General features: G+C 44.0%; 1 protein-coding gene across 2 annotated transcripts in view; it reads left to right on the forward strand.

The window, feature by feature from the left end:
• The window catches only part of NUP93 (nucleoporin 93), a 655917-nt gene that overhangs the window by 503478 nt on the left and 136574 nt on the right, over positions 1-15865 (forward strand). For both annotated transcript variants that reach the window (XM_078671250.1, XM_078671251.1), the window contains 4 exons: positions 4325-4441; positions 6251-6369; positions 10567-10684; positions 11926-12009. In XM_078671250.1, coding sequence (XP_078527376.1) covers positions 4325-4441; positions 6251-6369; positions 10567-10684; positions 11926-12009 — 438 coding nt within the window. The remainder of the gene's footprint in view (positions 1-4324; positions 4442-6250; positions 6370-10566; positions 10685-11925; positions 12010-15865) is intronic.

Here is a 15865-nt window from a genome sequence, read left to right on the forward strand (position 1 = left end):
TGGATATTTTGAGTCGATCAGTAAATTGCTTTGCACAGGCTACTTAAACACTCTCATGCCATGCTGTATGTTGCAGGTTGCAATGGGACATTATAGTGGGGATATTGCACGGGCCCTGTGCTAGTAACTATTGCAGTAGAAACTTTTCACTCAAATTGCACAAGTTTGTGCAGTTGGGTCTGCTGAAAGTGAGGAGCTATCCAGTATTAGAAGTGTCCCTTTAAATAAGGCATTGAAATTGCGTCGCAGTAGACTACGAGGCAGTGTTATTGGTACTCAAGGTGCCCCTACACCGATGCGACATTTTGTCAAAAGTTCAGTTCTTAGTAGATGCAAACAGAAATAAGTATTACATTTGCACTACATATTGTTTTGTCATATTTTGGTATATCTGATAGAGACTACTAGCCGCAGATTCCTTAAGGTAGAATTATCCCTAAGCGTGAGACTGGACCCGTAAAACCTTTTTCTTGCCCCAGCAACTCAGCACGCCGGGGGCAGCACCACGGGACTCCGCCCTGACGTTCGCGGGCGTGACGGCAGCGAAGTCACATAAACCCCACCCGGCGCACTGACATCAGTTTTCTTCTTTTCCGCGTGCCACGCGGATCTGGATTACAGTGCTCGTCTGTTTTCAGGCCTTCCCTTGTTTTGGGGGGAACTGTGTGCGATTCCTTTGCGCTTCAAAACTTGTGCTGAGCGTGCGCGTCCGATGTCGGCGACTGACCCTCACCCTATCTCCATGTGGTGTTTGGGCGAACACCACGATTCCATGGACTGTGACGCCTGCCAGCAGTCCCGGCGGGAGCGCCAGATGAAGGTGCTTTCGGCCTGACTGTCAAGGTCAGCCTCGTCCCCGCATCTGTCCCCAGAAGGGTCCAAAACTTGCCGCTTCCGGCTGTGCCGCCGCCCTCCCCCTGACTTCCTGGTCGCCACTTGCCGGTGGGTAAGTCTGCCAGTCGGCCTCCGGGGCCTGGTCCTCGGTTGGCGGAGGGCGCAGGTTCCTCTTGGGACGTGCGTCCACGGTCGTCGGCCTATCCGCCGTTCCCCGGCTCGGAGACGTCCAGGGCTCAGATGGAGGCCTACGTTGCGGCTCTGCAGGCCTTCTTGCGCCTCACCACTTCTCCTTAGACTTCCGCGTTCCCCTGGACTCGAGCAGAGGCTGGCAGCGGAGTCGCCAGCGGATTCGGCAGGTGAGGCTTCAGGAGCGGGTGATGTGGTGTCGCCGAGGGTCGAAGAGGTGAACCCCGAGGTGCGGCCCCTCGGGGTTCCCCTCTTCGACCCACGGCGCTCCCGCCTCGCCGCGAAACCCCACAAGATTCCCTGTGGCGTCGCAGGGGATCATGGGACTCTGGGCTTGTCCCCGGTTTCCCCTTGGTCCTCTGGACAGGCGGTTGCCTCCCTGGAGGCGGAGCTGGAACAGGTTCCGCGCCAGAGGCTTTCTTCCCCGGGCCGGATGGCGCCGCGGGTTGAGACTGGGTTGGAGGTAGTCTCTCCACATCCCTCTCCACTGGCGGTGGGCCCCTACGAGGTTGTGCCGGCGCCTTTTTAGTGCCACTCCTTGTCGACCCTGCCATTTCCTCCTGTACGACAGGTGGTACTGGAGGTGGATTCGGCCCTTCGGGTGGACGCGACGGCGCTGGTGGTGGACGCTCCGGCCCCTGTCGTGGACTCTCCAGCGCCGGGTCGGCGTCGGCGCGTCAACTCGTCTCTTGATGCTCCTTCATCATTTTGGGCCTTTTTATGTACGTTGACCCTGGTTACCACGTCATCAAAGTTGGTGGTACTTTACATGTGCAAAATCCACAGGAGTGATGACAGTGACTTTGTCACTGCAGCTTTGAGGACCAGGTGACGCTGAGAAAGACCAGTAGGCGTTCACGAGTGGTCCAGCATCGGAAGTCCTGATCAGGGGGTCCGTATCCGGCACCAACAAGCCTTGGCAGAAGCAACAGACGTGGAAAATGATGAAGGAGCAACTTTGTCACCTGCAAGGTCCAAGGGACTCACCAAGTGAAGGAAAGTAAGAGCATGCCATGAGCAAGCAGGGGAGCCCACTGAATCAAGAGTTGACCCTCTAGAGGGCCCACAGGCCAAAGGCACAGGAGTCGCATGAGAACTTCGAGCAGCTCACCAAAGATGATGCCCGCAGTGGGGACAAAGATCAGGGCAGGAAGAGATGCTGGAGGCTGGAGCTTCTTGTAGCCCGAAGATCTCTGGACTGCAGAACCAATAATCCTTGGCAACGACAAGATGACGCATTGCACAGGGGATCAGTCCCAGCGGTTCCGACCAGGGTTACTGGACTCAAACTTGCTGAGATGACAGGTCAGGCTCCGAGGGAGTTGCAGAACCACCACCCATGTTGCTGCGCCTTTCGAAGTCCTTGGAACATCAGGAGCAGCAGATCGGTCAGCTTTGGTGCGGTGCCTGCAGATGCAGGGGAGTGACTCCTACACAGGTCTGTTGAAGATCCTGGAAGACTTACAGAACAGCGAGACCAGAAGTAGCAGGAGTCTCACTTGATGCAGTCTCGGTTCCAGGTAAACTCCATTGAAGTACAAGTGTCCAGACGGTCGAAGAGTAACATAATTTCAGGCTTGAGTCTTGTTCCATAACGAATCTGAGGACCTACCCACAGGTAAGCTCTTTTATACCTTAAGAAAGGGGTTAGGATGACGTAGGGGTCTGTCCTACCGGATTGGCTGGATAGAGGGGAGGATACTCCCATGTCCTTTTACCAGTTTTGTGCCAGAGCGGGAGTCATGGGCTCCCAGGGCTGGTTCTAACTAGAGTACACAAGGAGGGCACCAAATGTGCCCTTCAAAGCAGTATGCTGGTGCTGGCAAGTCCCCCACCTCAGCTCAATACACTAAGGCCTGTCTGGGACATGGTCACACCTCCCTGAGACAGGAAACCTATTGTTCTACCTTCCCCTGCTCGAGCTCATCTCAGCAGCAGGAGGGCTGAATCGTGTCTGGAGTCTGCAGCAGCACTACCTTGCTGCAAACCCTGGAATGCTGTTACTGGGCGTACTAGGGGCTTCCTGGGGGAGCCCCGCAGTGCATGGAATCATACCTCCAACACCAGTAACAGTGTTGGGGTATGATTCCAACATGTTTGATACCAAATATGCCTAGGTTCGGCTCCGCCATTATATTATTAGCCATTGCTTAGTGACGCATGGCCACTAAATGTATAAAAATGTCTGACCGCACTTGCAAAGCCTTGAGAGTCGACTCATGGGTTTGTAGGGGTGTTCTGCTCATGCAGTGCACCCTCACACTTATAACCCACCACCCTGCCTTCAGGATTGAAAGTCCTGCCTTATCGGTGAATTATAGGTTTTAAATGTGGTCACCTCAGATATAAGGAAACGTATTTCTGCCATAGCTTACACAGGCTGCAATTGCAGGCCTGTAGTCACAGTTTGAGTGGTCCCTAGTGGGTGGCATAATATGTGCTGCAGCCCATGGGAGACTCCGGTGAACCTATGTCGTGGGTATCTTAGTACCATATACTTGGGACGTACAAGGGTACACCAGTTGCCAATTGTTGAAGCACCAAAGTACTTATGTCAAATTTAGGGAAGAAGCACAGTGGCTGGGGTCCTGATTAGCAGGATCTCAGACATACTATTAAAAAAGATAATGACACCAGCAAAAAGTGGGGGTAACCATGAAAGCAGATCCTACTTTCCTGAACAACTGGTTACTGATTTGCTAACGCTTCATACATCTGGCCTTTATTTAGACTAATAACCTCTTTACTGTTCATGTTTTCATTCAAGTGTTTTAACATTGTTAACGATATGGTTGTGTTCAGTAAAATAGCACAACAAATGCTTTTATTACATACGAAAGCATCATTATTGCATCGGTAATCAATTTGCAATTACTTACAGATTTGCTTATGCTTCATACATCAAGCAGTTATTTAGACTGTTGAATAAATATCCTCTTTACTGTTCATGATTTCAGTCAAATGTTTTGACATGGTTAACAATATGGTTGTGATTCTGAACACTTACTTATGAAGAGAAGCTGCATCACAGCCTTCATAATTTTAAGCCTCTCCCTGCTGTTAATTTGTGTAATATTTGGCTTATGGTATAGGTTTTGGCTTTATTCAAGCCCTGAAAAAATACTTTGATACCTTCCATTGACATGCATATCTGGAGGCGCTGGTGGAATCAGGTACTTTCCATATCAAAGGAAGGACACACTTGTTTGACTGTTACCCTCTTTATGAACGTTTCTACTTTAGATGTTTTACCTTGATGTAACAGTATCTTATTGACCCTAAAACTTGGTTCTTTTTTCAGCCTGGAGTTATAGATAAATTTGCCAGAGACACCAAGCCGATTATCAGCAAAGTAGCCTCGGTTGCAGAAAATAAAGGTTTGTTTGAGGAAGCAACAAAACTTTATGATCTAGCAAAGGTAATCTTTCTTTAATAGCCACAGTTAATGTTGTTTTTTTTTTTTAAATGATGCATGGTAACCGCTTTGTTTGTCAAATGAGTGTAATTCTAGTAAAAGCTTTTTGCTCTACTGCATTTCTTTGTGCACTGTTTTTTTTAATTGATTACTATTTTTTTCTTTGGTTCTAGTGGTTGCCTCAAACTATCATTTAGAAAAGGAGGTTCTACTCATTTATTTCATTTTACGGCAAGCCATCAATTATATGACATACTCCTTTGTTGTGGTCTATTTTGAGGCTCATCCGGAATTAGGGAAGTCTTTCATTTTTAGCACTTGAAAACAAACTTTCCCACCCCAAAACATACAGCACTGATATATCTTGTTATTGTTAATTCATCTATTTTTTATGCACGGGGAGATTCCATGATTTGCCCAGAATCACAGGATGTTTGAGACTCCCGCCAGACTCGAACTTGGATACCCAGCTTCAAAGTTGGCTGCTCAAGCCGCTTAACCACATCCTTTAGATCTCACATTTCATTGAATGTGATTAGAAGTAGTTTATCTGTAGATAATGTAGTTTCCCCCAAAGCCAAATGTGCCTAAAAATGTGTGGGTTTAGCTTTGAAAGGGCATGGATATTAAATAGTTGTTGCTTAACTCACAATAATGGAATATAATATTTTAAACAAGCAGCCTAAGAAACCATACCTTTTCAAACAGTACATGGGAACAAACTCAGTTGAGCAAGTTAATTTTCTATAAAATCGAGAAGATGCTTTATATTTGAAATTGTTATAAATGTAATCATACATATGCTAACCTGTAAAACATTAAATCTTTTCAACAGTCAACTTGTCCTGCTGTGTTTTGCAAAGTATCTGGACATGCCAGCCCACTGTCCTTGCAGCTAAAATCCTCATTAAACTAGTAATCATTACCAACATGTCTACAAGTGTTGCCGCCTCAGTCTTTCTCGTTGATCTTTTAAGTTGGTTGAAACAATTGTGAACTTTATTTCTCATGCCCTGTACAACCTGCAACAACCAATGCAACCATTCCCATGCATACACCATTGTCCCCTTATACCTGGTCAGGTTCCTCATGCCAGTTCTTGCTCACATAATCCTCATCTACATACCTATCTGTGCCATCTTATCCCTAACCGATCACTGTTTCACAACTCCTTTGGCACCTCTAGATGTAGATTGTTCTGTATCCTGTCTAACAGTCACTAGAACCTGTTTTGCTTGATCTTCTACCACTGCGAGTATGAGCACCTTCAACATAACATTCAACCTAAATCTGTTTTCTTAGTTGAACAATTTCTTTAAGTCACCAATGCCCATTTGGGCAGCTTCCAACATTCGCAGTACCCCCACTTTACTCATGGCATAAAAATAACTGATATCTCTCAATTTTGTTCGTATTTTCACACCCACTTTCTCACCTTCCATTTTTAATTCCTTCCCCAGACTGATCCTGATGTATCTTGCTTAAAATACAAAACAAACGTTCTGTACACAGCATTTCTCTACTTGATGCTCAACTGATGAATTTAAGCACTAATATCTTACTTTTAAAGATACAGCAATTTCAGAAACAAAGGAAACCTAGCGTTTTATTTAAGACAAAATCACATATTATTTCCTTCATCCCTTTTTCATTAATGTTTATTATCTACTTTTGTCTTATTGATCATTTGTGTTCTCTACTCGTGTCTTATTGGTTGTTTGTGTCTTACTTTGTGGGCCTTTTAACTTTTGAAATGACTTGGGTTTGACCAGAGTTCTCTCTTTACCACAAGTTCCTTTTGTCATTGAACAGAATCCAGACAAGGTTTTAGAGCTGATGAATAAATTACTGAGTCCTGTGGTTTCCCAGATTAGTGCTCCACAGTCTAACAAGGAGAGGTTGAAGAATATGGCACTTTCCATTGCAGAAAGGTAAGATCTGCAGGGGTATCTGTGTGAAAGTAATCAAATTCAAGTACTGTATAGACTCCAGTGAGATGAGCGACCAATCATGAAACCATAGTTAGCTTTCGTACAGTGTGCAGACCCGTCTGGATCATTATGGCATAATCAGAAAATATATAAGTATATAAGAATGAGGACCCACAATCTACTTAACTTGTTTCAGTCAATCAAATAACTTTATTTCGGCCACCAGGGCCATAAAGCTACAGATACAAACCTGATCAAATTAAACAATTGAAAAATGAATCAAATCCATCCCATCCAGTACATATTGTTATAAAACTCCTACAATAAATATTATTAAAATATCAATAAATGATTTTGAGAAGCTACGTACATCAGGCAAGATCATCATAAAAGCTTCCTACACAGCATTCACATAGCCCCTAAGAACTTGGGAAGAGATATATTAGATAACAGTCTGACTTCAATATACAGAGAGCAGCTAGATAGCTAGGCTGGCATAGTTGTCTGCAAATAGGGGCTAGCCATAACTTGTGCGGGCAAACAAAACTGGGCAGACAAAGAAAACGTGCTATACACACTCACCCTGAGACTGACATGCAGGACAAATATCAATAGCCTCGGCTACAAACACTTTGTGAGTGCCCGCTTTAAATTGGAAATAAAGTTTTCGGTCACAAGGTACAGTCACCTGATCCCAATAAGGCTGGTATCTGATCCTGGACTTGAAATCAAGAAACATTTTGGTTAGAGTGGGAAGGTCTGCTCTTGCGGCGGCTTTGGCCTCTAATGCTGACCAATATAACCTTTTAAGGGCATTTTTTGATGGAAAAGATGTAGTGTCTGCATGGGTCCATGGTTCGGGGGCCTCAATACACTCTAACATCACTTTCATATACTTTAGCCAAGGAATTCTAGCAAGTGGCCTGCTAGAATGATGTCCTGAAGGGCTATTGTGTAATGCTCAAGTTCTGGGGTGGACCCCAGCCGCCTCTGGTATAACTTAACTTGTTTAATTTGTTCTTAGTTAGCAACCTCAAAATTATTGTTTGTTATGTACAGTTCTGGGATTTTGGAATTTGAACTTACACCATGCTGTAATTATACATTAGAAACAGGTCCATGCCAGTAGTGAAGCCCTTACAGATTAACTAGTGGTAAAGCCACGACTATGTTCGATGTTCTTACAGACATATTTGTGCACTGCGATTTTATCTCTCTATATGGATTTAGCCTATTCTGCAGATATTGTTTTTGTTAATATCTGAGAGCGATTCAGATGCATTGCAAGTGACATTCGCGTGCAGTGGAATGAACTTGGATTTATAAAGTACCGAAAATACCAAGCATCAGGAAAATATGTGAAATGTTAGTTTGGTAGTGTTAACTCCACTCCTAGTGGGGGAGTGGAGGGGGGAGGAGTAGGTAGGTGTCTGTGTGTTCATGCCCATCTTGGTCATGTTTATCCATGACCTACCCTCTGCAATTATTACAAAAGTACTCCCAGCTAAAACATAGTTTACAATGTAAACCATGGGTTGAGTACTACTTGGGCAGTTGTAACATTTTCCTCACTCTTTGTAATCAAGCTACTGTATTACTCAGTCTTCCAGTGGATCATTGCTGTTCCATAGTGGAGCGAGGGTGTGGTTATGGGTCCCTGCTATTGCTGAAGGGAATAATGACACATTGCACCTAAAATTAGCAAACTATGGTGACACAAAACTCTGCAAACCATCTCCATGATAGTTTTTTTAAATGTCTTATTATTTGCATGCAACCCTCTTCCCAGTCATAATTTACACATTTACTTTTAGGCTTCCCATGTTTTCAGATATACATCACATTTGAACATAGGACTGCTTTTGTATTTAGATGTGCAATCTTAGATGTGTGTGTCTCTATTTCACATGTATTTCTTTTTGTCAGATAAGAAAACATTTTTAATGGCAATGTATATCTGTGCCACCTACAAGCAGTGCAGTGTGTGTGTGTGTGTGTTGAGGCCATTTGACTCTTGTGATTGATTCATGCCTAAAATATCGGGGTTATTTCTTTTCAGATATACTTTGCTATGTAAGTAAATGGGAAATCATTTAGAGTTTGCCAGAAATGGGATACCTGCAAAAACCCGCAGATTCTCCATCTGCAACCTCCTGTATTTCCTGCCTCACTTGGAGTGTTGAGATGCAAGTTTTATCCCCCGTACCGGGGTTTGACTTGACTTGGGTAAACAAAGAGAACTATCATTGGGTCAGCCATGCCATAACAGGCCTGCCATTACTTCGCCTTTGATTCAGGGGCTGCCACCATCACAACAGGAGCCTTTTTAGTGGAATTAACTCGTATTAGTCGAGCAACAAAAAAGAAAAACCTCACCTTCACTAGCTGCTTCGCTTCCATTGTTCTGAAATGTTAGCCTTCATATTCCATTGTCGTCCTTTTAGGCTAGTTTTCACAAACCATCCTCTATAAATTCTCCTGGTGATATGATCGTAGTTTCTATCGATCAAAATTCCACCTCTTTGTTACACTGTCTGCCTGTTCTTAACAGGGAGTTTGCTGACTCTGGAAAAACGTAAGTTTAGCAACTGAAGAAATGATAGCCTTTGTTGGTGAATTAAGCAACTTTTATCTTACTAGGCAGTGCACTCCTTTTGGGCAAGCTATTGCTTAGACTGTAACCTCTGTGCAAGACCACCTGCTTTTGTGGGTGTGTGCAGTAAGATTTGAAGCCCAGTCATTCAGGACGCAACTAAAATGATGGAAGTTGCATGTCTGGAGCACTTCTTCCTCTGCCTTTTTGCCAGAATGTATCTCACAGATGTATATCCTGGTTTACTAGATAGGCTATCGTTATGAGTGGCTGCATAATTTCAGTGGGTGTGGTACTTGATCTACGATTTACATTGGAATGATGAGATTTGCAGTTACACTGCAGATCCGTCTCCCTTCATTCTGAAATGTTGGCTACGTAAAGTAGCCCTACAGTTTGAAACTCTGGTCTCAATTCAGAATTACTGGGGAACCACGTCTAGAATGATCAATTACACTGATAGTACCTCATTTTTAGAGTGTCCACAGAGTTATTCTGCTAATGGGCCATATCTCCTCTCCCAGGGTTATCAGTACCCCAATATGCAATTCTGGAGGTGAGGAAATAGTGGCCCGTTTCCTAGCCCACTCACATTGAGGGCCTCTTTGTCCATTCAGGTTGTTTCTTTACCTGAAATCAAATGGAAGAGCAATACTGCTCAACCATGAGGGTCCACTGCTGCTACATACTGAAGTCAGTAAGACACCATTTATGTACTTTAAACCCTATCATTATTTTTGCTCCGCCGTAGCATAAAAAGGTGAAGTAGGAGAAGGTACCAAGTATCAAACCACATTCAGATTTCCTGCCAAATAAACTTTCCACGCCATGTTCTCAAGTGGGGTGTGCTGTGGTGTATTTGCCCTTGATCTCTTTAACTCGTATCTGAAAATCGCATAGTAGCATATCAAAAGGACGTCTTCCGTTTCAGTGTTATGTGGATGATAGCAAATTGCGCAATTGTGCTTAGCACCACTGCAAAACATATCAATCTTCTGGTAAAATAATAGTTGAGGTGTTGACATCACCACATGTTTAATGCACAAAGCTAAATTGGAGACATCCTACTCATACCCACTCATTAACCCTCTTGCCTTTTAAATTTCTAACAGTTCATGCAGGTGGGAGAATTAGGTTGGTTGTGGTCTACATTGAGAACAAATTGTAAAATAGTTTTACAGATGCATTACATGTTCATGGCACTGTGCTGATAGTTTATAATTATGTATTTATTCCAAGCACCAACATAATTCCTCCTACTTATTTGATTGTATTTATTAGTGTTTCACTTGTGAGACTGTCTTATCATTTATCATAGTTCTTATGTACCTGTAAACTTTGTTGCTGCCTTAACTCAGTCTTTTGTTGCTTCATTATGATTACTGGATGGTAGCTAGTTCTTTACTCCTCTAGGTTTAGCCCCACTATAAATCTTTACAGAATACATAAGCATTACATCTGTGACTATATAAAGAAATGAAATTGTGACAGTTGGTTGTAGGAAGCCAGATTAGTTTTGTCTTGCAACTCTTAATGTAAATACTTTATTTTGAGCATGAATATGCACCAAAACCCTTCAGTGCTTAATCATTTTAATATTTCAGGTATAAAGCTCAAGCAATAAGTGCAGAAAAATCTTTTGACTCCACGTTCTACCTTCTTCTTGACCTGATCACGTTTTTTGATGAATACCATGCTGGCAATATTGACAGAGCGTTTGATGTAAGTCTGATTAAAGTGTTATTAGGACAAACGTACAGATTTGTACAAATATCCCATCCTTGCTCAGATTGACAACTTTTTAGAAATTCACAATAGGCCCAGGTAAAATGCAGTTTTGTTATTTTACATAAACATCTTTTTGTTTTCCTACAACTGAGAGTAGGCTTTACTTCAGACACTTCTTTTGTCATTGAATGAGAAGGTATTATGGATCTCTGGATTCCAAATCCAATTGATGAGCAGTGGCATTCGTTCAGATGTAGAGTGTGTTTTGAAATGGTATTCATTCGGACCCTTTCCTCTTCTCTCAGGCATGCATTGTATCCCCACAAAGTAATTTTCTCAATGTATTTGAGAATATTTGACCATCTGTATGTTTATGTCTATCTCATTTCTCATCACAAAAGAATGGAATAGCCTCACGATGCAAGCAAGGGCAATTAAACCTAAATTGTAGCCTGTTCTTTTTATTGGTGTGCCAAATTGTGTTGAATTTAATCACCTTTTTCCAACCCTGAGATGTTTGCCCTATTATAGGGCACCCTATCATTTGCACGTAGGCAATAATGCAATTCTGCATTAATGTAACAATTGGGCTTGATCACACTGCATTGATTTGTTTGTGCCTTGTGTGCCAAATATATTGCTTTTGCAAGTCTTGGCAACACTAGGATCTTTTCAAAGAGAACTTGAAACATGATTCTAATTACCTAACAGTTATTGGATATTGTCAAATTAAACTGAACTAATAGGAAGTAACAGTTTTACCACATTTTTCTACATCTTCGACAAATGTAAAAAGAAAGCTGACACATTTAGCTAAGAGGTTATTGAAATATTAATACATACACTTTAAATTGAGCATAATCATCGATCTGTCAGGAATACTCTTTTTATGATTGTTCAGGGATGCATATCTTCTGTTCAAACATGATGGTCAATCTGGTGAACCTTCATTTAGTAAGGCTAGCAGGTATGGTCAACCATCTAACTATGGATCGGTCTGTCCTTTTGTGAGACGGAAATTTGAATAATGAAATGGAAATTTCAGCCAGTAGAATGCCGTATTGTCCAGTGAATCCTGACCTAAAATATTATCCAAGTATTTTTTTTAATGGTTTGTTGTGCTACTTATGTAAGAGAATGCATCTTTTTCTAGTTGCTGTATTTTATTATCATGGGGGTTAACGTTCACTCACTTTTACTAGTCTTTTACTAGTTTCTGTTTTTTTCATATGCAGATTATTGAACGCCTAAAACTAGTACCTCTCAGCCAAGACAGTGTGGAAGAGAGGGTTGCTGCTTTCAGAAACTTCAGCGATGAAGTAAGTGTTTTCACACCTCATGCTGTGTTAGTTGGCGGTAACTGGAGTCAGACACTGTTTCACACCCACAGATTTGTGTTTCTTTTTAGCTTTTCTCAGAGAAGTGCTTGCATTGTTATGTAGTTTTAGCAGCCCTGCCATTTCCCCATAGGCGGTAAATCATGCATCTGATGTTCAAACCAACATTGTTTATTTCCTTAATGATCATTCTATAAAGCCCGTAGGTTATTCACCTGCACACCCACAAAGTGAATTGTATCATTATATGCACTAGAGGCCATGCTAACGTTTTTTAATATTTATTTTATTTTTTTCCTTCATGAAACCAGATCGACCAATACAAGTGTCTCAGCCCAAGGAACACATTTTATTTGACATTTTCTTATCTTTGATCTAGCATAGCACAGTTATCGTCAGCCTTTCTGTGACTTCTCCACACCAGTAAAAAATATTTTGGACCAGGGGATGGAAAGCATTGTGGCCAATGTTAACATGTTTTCACAATTAATATGTAAAGTGAAAGTCTCTAAGTATACATTTTAAAAGCTTACTAAAACCTTATAGCAGGGTTTTGGGGAGTAGAAGGGCGAGTGCTGGTAAATCCTCATCTGACTTCACTGCTAGTGTTTTCCCTTTAAGAGTGCTATATTCCTTGCACCTAACTGGCCTTAAGTCAAAAGATGGAATCAAGCAAAAAACTGTAAAAAAAAGTCCTAAAATAGCCCACTATATGCACCATATGTTCAGGACTCTCATGGTCCTATCCTGATTAGGATACTGGGTATTCTTGGGCTGGATAAAGCTTGTGGTCTAAAGGGGAAACCGGGAAAGTCAGGAGGTGAAAACATCTGATCAGGGTCGGAGGCTAAAGTGGGCCAAGGTACTCCCGGATCTTTTTTTTCAGGATCTCTGTGTAAAGGCTGATGACACGTTTATAACCTGTCTTGATAATTCTAAACAGGGACCGGGGGTCCTCTTGGCCTTTGAAGGCATATGTGCGCAGATAGCGTCAGATCTTACTTCACCAATAAGACCAAGGTGTCTCTTGGGAGAGAGATGGTTTGACAGTAACTGCTCGGAAGCACACAGCAAATTGATTGCAGAACTGAAAAGGACCCCACGGGATCGTGAGCATATAGCAAGATTAAGAAAAGAGTACAAGCTTGCCCTTTCTGTACGGTAAAAGGAAATCAAAGATGAAACTTGGAATGCACTATTCTCATTGGAGGTTATAAAAGATAGCTCTAGATTTTAGGCTATTGTGAATAAACTTTTTTTCTCTGGTATAGGGAATGCTCTGGTCAAATGTAATATTACAGAGGACCAATGGCTCACGCATTTTAAAGCCATATATGAGACCTCTGACAGCTTGGAAGTATTAGCTAGTCGTGAATTTAGGAGGGTCTCCCACTGTAATCTATAATGAAGAGGAAGTGGAATTGGCCATTATGGGTATGACCAGTAATAAGGCTCCGGGCCCTGATGGTGTTCCGGCGGACTTATACAAACAAAAGCCATCTTTTTGGGCGAAAATCCTGACTAATGTTTTTATCTGATAGAGACTACTAGCTGCAGATTCCTTAACGTAGAATTATCCCCAGGCGTGAGACTGGATCCGGAAAACGTTTGCCACAGCATCCCTGCGCACCGGGGTACGGCATCACGCGACTCCGCCCAGGCGTTGTCCGCGTACTTGACATCAGCGAGGTCACATAAATCCCACCCCGGTGCGCCTATGTCAGTTTTTTTTCCTTTTCCTCGTGCAACGCAGATCCGGATCGTGCTCTGGGCCTGTTCAGGCCTTTCCCTTTCGCTTATTGCATTGTGTGTGGGAACAGTGTGTGAATGCCTTCGGGCTTTGAGACGTGCTGGTCTTGTGCGCGCCAAATGTCGGCAACGGATCCTCACCTCATCTGAATGTAGGATTTGGGGGAATATCACAAATCCACTGATTGTGAGGCGTGCCAGCAGATGAAACTGAAGTCCTGGCGGGAGCGCTGGATAAAACTTCTCTCAGCTCGCATGTCCAGGTCGGTGTCTTCACCACGCACGGCCCCTGTGGAGGGTTTTCGGGACAGTCGCCTCCGTCTTAAACATCGTCCCTCTCCTAGTTCGCAAGAGCATCGCTCACCTGTTGGTAAGTGTCGCAGTTTGTCCCCGAGGGCTGGTTCTCGGCCTCTTGGGGGCGCGGGCTGTCCGCAGGTGTGGTGGCCCCGCATGTCGTCCCCCTATCCACCGTTTCCCGGTGTGGGGGAGACTAGACCCCAGATGGAGACATATGCTGCGGCTTTGCAGGCCTCGCTGGCTTCTCCTCCTCCTTCTTCCCCTCATGGTACATCAGTCATCTCCTCTATTCTTGCCGGCTTTTCAGGACTTGTTGGCCACTTTACCGATCAACCACGCCTCTGTCCTGGTACTAGGGGATTTCAATTACTGGCCTTTAGACCCCCAGGAAACCACAGCCTCTAAACAATTTTCTGATTCACTCACATCCCTTAACTTTATTTCTCATTTGCACACCCCTACGCACACCCACGGTCATGTACTAGACCAGGTCTGGTCTCTTAATGCCTTGGTCTCCTCCATGACCGTGTCCCCATGCCCCTGGTCAAACCATGCCCTGGTTTCCTTTTCCCTCCACCTTAAGTCGGCTATAAAGATCCCGCCTGCCAAAAACATCTGGGCGCGAAACTGGAATAGGGTAGACCTTCCTGCCCTGTCATCTTCTCTTCTGAACTCTGCACCTAATATTTAGAGGGCCTATCTTCCATCTCTCAAGCTACTGCTATTGACACTTGGCTTGCTGGAGGCTGTGACACGGTAGCCCCACTACGACGGATATCCACCCAAAGATCCAAGGAATCAAATCTGTGGTTTGGTGACGATTTGAAGAAAAAAAAGCGGACCCTCCGGCGGGCCGAGAGGCAATGGAGAACGGACTACTGCCCTCTATTAAAAACTTGTTATCTATCTTTGCTGAGTGACTATAAAAAAGCCATACTGAGTGCTAAAACAACATACTTCTCAGCTAAAATTCTGGCAGCGGAAAATAAATCTAGGGAGATTTTCTCCATTGTCCAGGACTTTGCGTATTCTGACAGGGCCACTCCCAAACCCCCCCTTCCCTGTCCCTCTGTAATTCCTTGAACACTTATTTTTTAGAAAAAATTGTCAATATTAGAGCCAACATTCCACCCCCTTCCCTCACTTTTTTCGAGCCTTCTCCCCTGATTGCTCACAGCTCTCTTTCTTTTTTCCCTCCGCTCACTGAGGAAGTATTCCTTACAATACTCCCCAAAATAAAATCTGGTTCCCCGGCGGACATCTGTCCAGCCTACATCTTACAACAGATCTACTCTGTCTGTCCCAAACCACCTATATCCTTTCTTAACAGCTCGCTGGCTCAGGGGGTGGTAATTCCAGCTCTCAAATCTGCCACCATAGTCCCCATTCTTAAGAAGCCTGGCGCGGACCCTTCCATCCCAGCCAATTATCGTCCCATCTCCCTCCTGCCTTATTTAGGCAAGGTGCTAGAGCGACACGTAACATCAGTCCTCAGTGCCCATGTGGAAGCCAATGGTGGTCTTGCGTCTCGCCAGGCTGGCTTTCGGCCTAGGCACTCCACCGAGTCCGTCGTGGTATCGGTCCTGAACCATCTCAGGGAAGGCATGGACCAAAATAACAACCAGGCTCTGGTGCTCCTCGATCTTTCCGCCGCCTTCGACACGGTGGACCATTCCATCCTACTGTCCCGTGTCGGAGCGGCGGGGGTCGAGGGCTCAGCCCTGGTTTGGCTATCGTCCTTCCTGAAGGACCGTACCCAGGCGGTTCGGTTGGGGGACTTCTCTGCCACTCA

Source organism: Lissotriton helveticus, chromosome 12, assembly GCF_964261635.1.
Source record: "Lissotriton helveticus chromosome 12, aLisHel1.1, whole genome shotgun sequence".
Lineage (NCBI taxonomy): Eukaryota > Metazoa > Chordata > Amphibia > Caudata > Salamandridae > Lissotriton > Lissotriton helveticus.